Genomic DNA, 11,266 nt, shown 5'->3' on the forward strand with positions numbered 1-11,266 from the left:
AATAATGGCAAGTCAATGAATTACTTACAGGCTCAAACTGTCACCGTCATCATAAAGCCTTTACAAACTGCACATGCTATGTTTCAAAGGTCACACATTATAACATTTATTATATCATTTTACAATATCTTTCAACAACGGTCCCACAATGGAGGACGGGAAGTGTGTTGGCCAAAATCGCGCCATGATGCTGGAATTTATATCACTGAAAAATGTTAGCAAACCTCTACTGTGTGTCTGTTGCTTTAATGCTAATGAGCTTTTTCCCAGGTTGTAGAAGAAGAAGCAACATACTTAATTTCAGCACATGTAACAATGTAACATGAAATTAGGACAGGAGAACACAAACATTGCATTATTTTAAGATGTGTAGCAAAGCCTGCTTTTTTTTTTTTTTTAACACAAAAGCATTTTTAAAAATTCAGTTTTGCATAGTATGTGACTTTTTGGGTGTTAAATAAGCTGAGCCCCAGGATTTATTTTATGATGTGTCGCCAAGCCTGCAGTTTTACACAGCTGACCTCCAAGGTATACGAAGTAAGCTTATTTAGCCATGCAAAGGGTGGGCAGAAACAGTTTTATTATCATGCTAGCCATTGGCCATGCTGCTTACATTAGCATGAAATTGCTGTTAAGACTTCCTTGATTCATGGCAGCCGAGTGGTTAGAGTGGTTAGCGCGCACAGCTAGGAGACTTGGGTTCAATTCCACCCTCGGCCATCTCTGTGTGGAGTTTGCATGTTCACCCCGTGCATGCGTGGGTTTTCTCCGGGTATTGCGGTTTCCTCCCACATTCCGAAAACATGCTAGGTTAATTGGCGACTCCAAATTGTCCATAGGTATGAATGTGAGTGTGAATGGTTGTTTGTCTATATGTGCCCTGTGATTGGCTGGCCACCAGTCCGAAGACAGCTGGGATAGGCTCCAGCACCCCTGTGACCTTTGTGAGGATAATCGGTAGAAAATGAATGAAGGAATTAATGATCCGGCACACACTAAGACACCAGACTTGCTTACAAATTTTTGTTTGACTTTTGACTTTCCGCAGTTCTTAAAGCCGTTCCCACACTCAAATGATAACTACAGTAATATAAAAGGAGAAAGTGTAGTGGAAAAAAAAACTTGATGCCCAAGATGTCTTCCAGTGAACAAAAAAGCAGGCGGTTTCTATTTTTAAGTGCGAGAAGAATGTCGCTCAGTGCCATGTCTCAACGGCACGCCGGCCCGTAATCATTTCATTGTGACTTGCACATCACACACGGGCCCAGAAGAAAGAGAAAGTGATAAATGAAAACATGTGCTTCATTTCAAGAAGGGAGCAGATAGTGTTAACTATTACTGTATACTAACCACTAACTAGAGTTTTCTAGTTACATCATAATTTGTCAAGAACGTATTTGTTTGCGGCCTTATGGAGAGGGTGCCGCATCCCTGTTTGACACCGCCCCCTCCTCGACACCCTAGGGTGCAGCCAGCTCTCTGACAGCCTCTTAGTATTCCAAATCCCTCTTATAACGGAACACCTCCCATTATCAGGGAGGCGTCCGTTGACACGTCACCCCCGTGGCGTCTCAGAGGAGCGGCCGCAAGCTGCCAAAAAAACATGTCAACTTAAAAAAAACAAAACAAAATCCCATCGCTGAGCTGCATTGCTCAGACATTTTTAGCTTTGCCAGTAGAGATTATAATGAGTGTGATGGGATGTGGCAGATTTCAATAATTTGAGTGATCTTAAATATTTTTATGGGAACTGTCATTTACACTGCTTGTGTGAAATTGTATAAAAGTGTAAAAGTATGATCACTACTAGGGATGCTCCCATCCATCGGCCAATGTCCGTAAAAAGCATGTGATCGGCTTAGGCCGATAAACGCATTTCAAAGCCGATCACAAAAACCGATCAGCATGCGGCGGCAAATCTTACACGTCTGCTGTGTCACGTAGGGTTGCCGCTAAAATGACGCCTCTCCTATTGAGCTTGACACATGCAGCACCGATCGACACCAGCGCGTTTGATCACTCCCGTACTCCCACTCTACACTTCTTGCATCCTTGTTTACACGCTTTGCCGCCTTGATTCTGGTCTTCGGACTCCTAATGTGAATTTTTTTTTTACTACAAGTAATGCAGTTAGTTTGGAGCTGGTTTTTGTCCCACGGGAAAGATACAAGTGAATGTCACGTTGATGTGGTTCATATGAGCAGCCTTATAATGATGGTAATAAGATGACAGGGGGTCCCCTATCTCCCCAGGGGGTCAACTCTTGCTAGTTATTTCTTATCATTGTGGAATTCAGTATACAGTATGTAGTGTTTCCCATACATGTGTTTATTTGTGATGTGTATCTACGTCAATTGTGTATCTAAGGTAATTCTTGCAATTTCAACTGAAAAATTACGATTTGCCGCCATTGGCAAGTCCGTGCAAGGGAGGCTCGATACGGATGTTGTAAAAGTAAAAGAAGAAACAAAACCGAAGTATCTTGCTGAAAGGCAAGACGTGTGCAGGAAAGCAGCTCGACACACGAGCCTCGGTACCGCACAAACACAGTGGCGCTCTCAGACATGAGTGATGTTTGAGGTCAGCGTCTGAGGATGCTTGGCGAACTGCATATAGCACGACACGCTTTGATCGTCGCACTCCGACTGTGGCAAACACATCAGTTTTTTTGGGGGGGGCCCTTCGCTACCGGAAGCGTGCGGTGTGGGAAGGCTCCACCGTGCTAAATATACAATCATAAAAAGGCTTGCAGATTTATTTCAGTCCGCCTTCCAGAGAGAGAAGAAAGGAAGACGCGTTAGACATGATAATTACAGAGACCGAGAGACACGGTGTCCCCCCTCAATACAGAGGACAGTGGTGTCTCCCAAATAAAGAGGGGCGCCTGCTGTATTAGAGTCTCAATGATCAACCGTGATGGCTCATTGGCCAGCAGTAACAAATAAAAATGCAATTAAAGAGGCAAATCTTTCACTTTTTTCGTCAACTTCACCACTGAGCCACCGCACTCCGCTCTTAGCTTTTTGATCCCCAGTTGAGGGTCGTCTTGCTTTAAATTCCACAGATTCTGGGATAATTCAAAAGGCACATTCTTGCCCCCCTCCTTCCCCAACTCCACTCCCCGACCCCACCAAGGAGACGGCGCTAGGAATGGAAAATGCCACTGCCATCCCTCGGCTCGCTCTCCCTCCATTGTCCCGAGTCTTTAATCAGACTTCCAATGTGGCTCGCGCTGCCACCGTGGTGTGTTGTCTCAGCCTGGGAAAATGCAGGCCTGAGTGCTTGCTAGACCACAAGGAGCGAGAGGGCCGCCGCTGCAGGGCCTCGGTGCCAGACTGTGGCTTCCAGTGCGGCTGACACACACAAAGAGCGTGGATGCAAACCTTACATGAAGCCTGTTTGCTTTTTAAGACTTTGATCTGTAAATGCATCATGTTACATGAGTCAATCATAAATCTTTTTTTTTTTTGTTGCCCTGAAGAGTTCGCTCAGTGCTATACATATCATGCTCCAAACCTCTGCTATATCATGTAAACAAATTATTTAGATAAAAGCCTGTTTCAATCAGAGCCAATACAGATGGAAACCAGTTCATGATAATGTTTTTATGGCCTGCACATCTTCAGTGTGGTTTTCCCAGGCAGGCGTGCATTTGCCATGGGAAAATATCATTTAAGTCACTTCCAAGAGCTGTGGATAGGATATGTGGGTGTGGCAAGGCGATGAATAATAATAATTGTTTACTGCCGCCAAAAAAATACTTTCTTTCTGAAATGGAATACTTTGGCATGTATTTAATTGTTGTCACCATATGGTCGATATTTTATCCCTAATAATATAGAAATGTATACATTTAAAATAACTCTTACTTCATGTATTCATGCATTTATTTATTTATGTATGTATCTTATTCTTATGCATTCTTATGCATTCTTACAGTACAATTCAAATATGTTTAACCCAGGAAACAAGCGCCCCTGTATGTGGCCACGCCTCTCCACTCCTGATTGGCCAACTGACAACCGTCATTCATCTTACATCCGGAAGTACTATTAACTGTTTTTCCGGTCTCAAAATATCCCCCAAAAAATATCCTTGGACATCGAAATCTTTTCAAGAACACGGTAGATTGAGAGCTCGTTCGTTTTTTTGCGGGTAAGTCACCTGGGTAGAGTTTTTTTTATGTTTTTATTGTACTCGTGGTCTTTCGGGTGGTTGCTTATGTGCTGGGTTTGTGTCGCTAGCTGTTAGCCTTTAGCAACATGAGCTACCCGGAAAAAAAACAATGAAACAAGTGGATAACCTCTTGTGTTTCTAAGTATTGTCACGTATGGCAAACGCTACTGCACGTTAACTTCATGTGGTTATATATAAAGGTCCTAAGCGTTGACTTATAGATAGCTGCAACTTGTAATACATTTTCAATGGAAACGCTAATGTATTGACATAGCTTCCGTTGTATTAAAGCAAGAATACATGTTATAGACATCCACTTGTTAAACACACAATCTATTCAACACACTGTACATGCTGGCCTAAAGAAATAAAGTCTTCACCCAGACAGGAAACAATAATTCTACTTCATTATTATTGTTTTTATTATGTGACACAATGGAAACAGACCTGATGAATGTTTCCTTTTCCCCCACTACCCAAAGTGCAATAAATGTGTTCTTTCCTCTCTCTTGGCAGAGCCCACTGAGGTCTAGACATGGAGGTGCCTTACTACCTGCCCAAATTGCTTTTTGAGCTCAACGAGCAGCGCAAGAGGGGCTTCTTCTGTGATTGCAGCATCCTCGTCGAGGGTCGTGTCTTCAAGGCACACCGTAATGTGCTGTTTGCGGGAAGTGGTTATTTTCGGGCTCTTTTGGTTCACTATTTACAGGTAGGTCTATATAGCCTTCACACGTGTGTTGTCCATGACAGGAAAGCTAATTGTGTGTATCATATTTCAGGACAGTGGACAGCGCCACAGCACAGCATCATTAGACATAGTCACAGCTGAGGCCTTCTCCGCCATCTTAGACTTCCTTTACTCCGGCCGCTTGTGCTTAAGCAGCAACAATGTAATCGAGGTGATGTCAGCAGCCAGCTACTTGCAAATGACGGATCTGGTGAACCTTTGCAAAGGGTACATCCGCTCATCTTTGGAAATATGTAACAAAGGCAAGGAGGGCAAAACAGAGGAGGGGAATGCAGAAGAGGAAGGACGGTACAGACTTGCAGACAGTGGAACTCCTGCTGCAACAAACCCCGGCAGCTTTGGGGCTGCGGAGCCTCGTTCACAGCTTACAGAAACAGATGGAGCATCTGTAAACCCAACTCATAGCCCTTTGCCCATCCACAACGACACCCCTCCAGTTCCAAGCAAAGACTGCCATTCTGGTGAGGAAAGACCAAAAGCACACATGGATCATGCTAACCTCTCCTCCTCTTCATGTTCTGCTTTGACGCCAGAGTTAGTGAACCCCAAAATAGAGTACGACCCGGATGAAGAGCTTTTAGAATCTCCCGACAGTAAAGATCTGGCTTCATATCCTGGACCCTCGCTTCCTCATCATAGCAAACAACTTCCCCCAAGTGTCAGCCTGTCCACTGAGCGCTGCTTCGTGGGCTCTTCTTTCAACGCCAGGCAGCTCATGGAAATGCTGGCCAGGGGGGAAGGCCCGAAGGTGGAGCGAGGGGGGCAGCGCTTTTTCCAAGGAGCCCCTGGCAGCAGCTTGGTAGCAGGCAGAGTGGAGGATGGTTTAAGCTTTGTGGGGTCATCTGTGATGGAGATCCAGTCTGATTGGCTCGGGGAGGATACAGGTATGGCACCCTACAGGTATGGCTGTAGTTTGTAAAGTTGAGTTGAACTGTTTCGCTCTCTTCTGGTAGGAGATAACTTGCTGGTTCCTGTTAAGCTCCACAAATGCCCGTTCTGTCCGTACACTGCCAAGCAGAAAGGCATTATGAAGAGGCATATTCGCTGTCACACGGGAGAGAGACCCTTCCCTTGTCCCATGTGTGGCAAGAGGTTCACGAGGCAGGAGCATCTTCGCACCCACGCCTTGAGCGTAAGAGCGGACCTTGCTGTGCTGGTGACTTCACAAGTTAATTTGGTTCTAATCACTCACTGTAACCCTCCATTAGGTGCACAGGCATGACTTGCCTGTGTCGTGCAAGAGCTGCAGGCGTGTCTTCACCGGATCTACCGTATCTCCCGGTTTGAGACGCTACGGCATCTGCGACAGCTGCAACTGCGTGACCACCACTCACACCGACTCCACACCGGTCCACACGGCCAGCCAAGCGGAGCCCACGGAACGCGGAGACGGGGGCACCGACTGGTCCAGCTTCATGGACGATGTGGATGAGGTGGAGGTGGGCCGAGTGGAGGATTTGGTGGAGAAACAGATGCTGGAAAAGCAGCTGGCTGCCTGCAATGATGTAGGTCACACTCTGAAGTCTGAAGGCAATTATTATGATTAATTATTGAACTTCATTACTTGTTATATACAGTATACATATAAGCATATAAATGTGAGTTTTTGTGATTTGATCAGTTTTTTACTTATGCAGAGTGTACGCAGCATGATGGATTTGTGGTTAGCACCTCTGGCTCACAATCAGGAGATCCCATTGGAACATCTCTGTGATGTGTAGCGTTTGCATGTTCTCCCCATGCCTGTATGTGTTTTCCCTGGTACTCCACATCCCCAAAACATGCACATTGGAGACCTTTAATTGTCCATAGGTGGGAACGTGAATGGTTGTTTGTCAATATGTGCTCTGCTCAGGGTATACCCCACCTCTCGCCAGAAGTCAGCTGGGATAGGCTCCAGCTCATCCATGATCCTAATCAGGACAAGCGGTACAAAAATGAATGGATGATTGGAGTTTTGTTGGTGTACTAAGTGTACAAATATTTATTTCCTTTCCATTTTATAAATTTGAATATTGAACCAATTGATTCCAACCTTCATTGATGCTAAATTGCTGAACGCTCAAGCGTATGAGAAGGGAAACATCGCCATCTACTGGCGAATTATGTCACAGTTGCACTCATGGGAGAAAAGGGAAATGAAGTGATTTATTTTATTTCTTTCATAAAAAAGTCATGTAAATTAATAATGACTTTTTTCCTCTTCTATTTTACTAACATGACGACAATTATACACATATATACAGTCGTCAAAGAGCTAACTCAAGAGGGCGATAGTGAGTCAAACGTAACAAACAATCGTGGAAGAAGAGCTTCAGTTACAGCCAGTCATTGTTTTAAGGTAGAATCTGCTTTTAACAAAACAAAAACCCGTAGTGGGTTGCAATTTGTGCTGTCACCCAACCTGAAACATGGGCAAGTCTCGGGACTTGACCGAGTTCGAACGGGGCCTGATCGTTGGAGCCCGAAGCGCCGGCTGCAGCATCTCAGAAACAGTCAACCGGTTGGGCTTCTCCAAGACGGCGGTGTCCAGGATCTACCGGGAATGGTGCGGCAAGAAGAAGACCTGCAGCACCAGGGGCACCGGCGGAAGGAAACGCCTCGTCGATGAGATAGGAGAGAGGCGGATGGAACGGGTTGTGGAAGCAAACAGCCGGGCTACAGTGACTGAAATCCAGAACCTGTACAACTGCACCGCAGAGACACCGATCTCACTCAAAACCACCCAACGGGCCTTGAAGCGGCTGGGCTACAGTCGGAGGGCTCCCCGGAGGGATCCGGTGCCCCGGACCACGCAGTCTGGCCCTAATGAGAAATCGCTACCTAAAGAACAGCACCAAACATCCACAGACTTCAGCAAAAGAGAACAGGACACGAACAGTAAAATCCAGGCGATGTTTCACCAAGATGGCGCCCCCATGAGTTCCAATCAGACTGTGCCCAGGATTGGTGTACCTCTGCAGGGATCACAGTGTTGGTGAGGGCAGCATCGCCTGGAGCCTTCAGACAAACAGTGCCTGTGGCCCCTTTGCTTACCTTTTCATCCACTTTCATGGACTTTTTACTGTTCTGCACCACCATGGGACACACGCATTCTTCTATTTATGTTTAAGCACTTTGGTGAAAGCACATTTTTGCCAACTTACTGAATTGTGACCACTGAACTGCATGCCGTGCCTATTGTATTTCAGTTTCAGACCTTAAAGGGAATCACAAAAACAAACATCTGTCCTTTCACCGTGTATTGGGCAAGTACAGTCACTTTTAAGAAGGTAAAGAGCAAGATATTATATTTACTACTGTTTGTATTGTCTGAAGTTCTACGTGTTTGAGTATGGGTTTATACATGGGTATTTTTAAAATGATGTAATCAAAGCCACCCATGTCTTAAAGTTTGCATGTAAAGTATTGGCATCCATGGCGTCTTTCAGTGAAGTTGATGAGCCTGCATATTTCTAAAATTAAATGTTTTTACTAGCTCTTTAAATTTGTGATTTTGTAAATGCTGTATTGACTTGAATATAAGTCGACACCTCCCTTTTTCGCAATACTCTTTTTTTGTAAAAATATTTTTGAAGACCATTATAAACAGAAGGGAGCTAAGAATGATCTACCTTTTATCGATTCGCCCGCCCATCTATAACTGATAGCACCAAGCGTCGTGAATCATCACTATAGTAACACAAGCTTCCTGAGGAGGGCGTCCACGAGTCACGTTTACCAAACAACCAACCGTGAAAGAAGAGCTTTATTTACGAGATGCTAATGTTTTTAGCTTGGTGTTTTTAGCTAGGTATCATCGAAACCAAGGAGGTCGGAGGTGGAAGGAAAAGCGGGGAAGTATCTTCCACGGTCGAGACACATGGGCAAATCTCGGGACTTAAGCGAATACGAGCGGGGCCTTATCGTTGGAGCCCGGAGCGCCGGCTGTAGCATTTCCCAAACAGTCAACCGGCTTGGCTTCTCCAAGACGGCGGTGTCCAGAGTGTACCGGGAATGGTGCGGGAAAAAGAAAACCTCCAGCGACCGGGGGGCTTGTGGGAGGAAACGCCTCGTCGATGAAAATGGAGAGAAGCGAATGGAGCGAGTGGTGGAGGCCAACAACCAGGCAACGATCACGGAGATCCAGTCGTTGTACAACTTCAGCGTGGAAAAGCCCATCTCCCTCACTACCACTCAGAGGGTTTTGAAGCGGCTCGGGTACAGCCGGGGGCCTACCCGGCGAGATCCGGTGTCCCGGACTGAGCCAAGTGGGCCCGTGGAGAGCTCCAATTTTGCCATGGTGTGCAACATGGACACGTGTAGGAAAAACCTGGACTCTTTGCACCAAGATGGCACCACAGTAGGTTCCAGTGACACTGTCCCTGACGAAGGAGCTACCCTACCTGGGAAACAGTGCTCATCATGAGGACATAGAATGGACCCTTCAGACCACCGGTGCCTGTGGCCCCTTTGCTTCACTGCTTATAGTTCCATGTACTTTCTTGCACTATTTTCCCATCATGAATTTGTGTACTTTCCACACATGTCACCATTTTAACTTGCACATTTTTGAATACTTAACACTTAAGCACTTTCATGCACTTATACTTTTGCATTGTTGTGTGGATTATGTTTGCATTATGGGTTGATTCCCCTCCAGCTGACCAGTATTAAAACACCCTCTGCACATTTATAGCAGTATTTAAACAGAAGTGTAAATTGACTTAACTGTAAAGTCAAGTTTCTCTTCCAATTGCACCTTTTTGTATAGTGACTAGGAATAATGTCCCTGTTTTCTCCATATAAGTTTACATTATGTTCTCCTTAGTTCCAATCGCTTTGCATGCCATTGTGCTAAAATCAATGTGACGTGCCTGTATGTTATTTGATATCTGTTATTCTGTTTGTTACATTTATTCATGCTATCTGAAAACCAAGCAGAAGCATGTGTCTAAGCAAGAGTGCTAAATTTAGTTTTTTTCATTAAAACTGCACAAAAATGAGCAAATTCTTTTTAAACAGTGTTTTGAAAGGTATGGTTTTCTTCATGTGATGTCATGGGAGATGTGCTTTTAATAACATTTGTTTTTTTTTAGTATTAAAGGTTAATACTGAAACAAGTTAATGTATTAACGAGTAAAATAAGTTAATGTATTAATAAGTTAATGTATTAGTTTCAATATAGTATCATGTAAGTTATATATTAGAGTGACATTTGAGTCATAATATATGGTAACAAGTAGTAGTCATGTATAGTCATAACATTTCTAGTAATGAAAGAATTTACAAAGTGATCCTACAACACCATAAAAGTAAAAAAAAGTTAATGTATGTTTTTCCTAATACAGGTACTGTTACACCTTGTAGTGACATAAGCTAACTGAGGGGGCGGCAGTGAGTCCAACGTAGCAAACCCTTTAAAAAGCATAGAAGAAGAGCTCAGTGACGTTGAGGAAATGAAGAAAGTGAGATCTTGCCTAGCTCGTTGAAACAAACAAAAAAAAGAAGTAAAGACTTGTTGAAAGAACTTTATCGGTGCCTCCCAGTCCAGGCGGTAACATATGGGCAAGGCTCGGGACTTGACCGAGTTCGAAAGGGGCCTGATAGTCGGAGCCCGGAGCGCTGGCTGCAGCATCACGGACACGGCCAAACTGTTTGGCTTCTCCAGGACAGCCGTGTGCCGTGTTTACCGGGAATGGTGCGGCAAGAAGAAGACTTGCAGCGAGCGATCCGGGGGAAGGAAACGCTTCGTCGACGAGGTCGGGGAGAAGCAAATGGAGCGAGTGGTGGAGGCCAACAGCAGAGCGAGCGTCACGGAGATACAGAGGCTCTACAACTGTATCGCTGAGAAGCCCATCTCGCTCAAAACAACCCAGCGGGCCCTGAAGCGGCTGGGCTACATGTGGAAGACCTCCCGGCGGGTCGCGGCGGTCCGGAAGGACGACGAAGTTGAGAGCTCGTCGTCCACACCACCAAAGGATAAAGCTGCAACAGACTCTGCGTGTAACAACACACAACCGCAACGCGGTAAAAGCCTGGATAGTTTGAGCCAAGATGGCTGCATTGACGTTTCTCAAGTCACCGGATCAAAGTTCGTCATGATGCCTGAAACTTTTTGACCTTAAAGACAGCAGGCAGTTTTGTGATGTTCAGTTTAGTCAACTATATTTTCAATTTTTTGAAACCACCACATGTGGCACTTGTGTTTTTATTTGACATCATGGCTTAATTTAAGCATTGTATTTACCTAATTTGTGTATTGCCTGATAATAAAATATAACTGCTGTATTAAATATATTTGTGCCACTATGTTACAAAATCTGATTGTCAATAATCCTTACATCTACTGATAAGTGAATA

General features: G+C 44.7%; 1 protein-coding gene across 1 annotated transcript; it reads left to right on the top strand.

The window, feature by feature from the left end:
• Positions 1 to 4,015: 4,015 nt before the first annotated feature.
• On the top strand, positions 4,016 to 6,920 carry zbtb8b (zinc finger and BTB domain containing 8B). Its single transcript, XM_058046310.1, has 5 exons — positions 4,016 to 4,155; positions 4,693 to 4,885; positions 4,956 to 5,808; positions 5,878 to 6,056; positions 6,133 to 6,920. Exons 2-5 carry the CDS (start codon positions 4,712 to 4,714, stop codon positions 6,469 to 6,471), a joined length of 1,545 nt encoding a protein of 514 aa, XP_057902293.1. The 5' UTR covers positions 4,016 to 4,155; positions 4,693 to 4,711; the 3' UTR covers positions 6,472 to 6,920.
• The last annotated feature ends 4,346 nt before the right edge of the window (positions 6,921 to 11,266 follow it).

This window comes from Doryrhamphus excisus, chromosome 14, assembly GCF_030265055.1.
Source record: "Doryrhamphus excisus isolate RoL2022-K1 chromosome 14, RoL_Dexc_1.0, whole genome shotgun sequence".
Lineage (NCBI taxonomy): Eukaryota > Metazoa > Chordata > Actinopteri > Syngnathiformes > Syngnathidae > Doryrhamphus > Doryrhamphus excisus.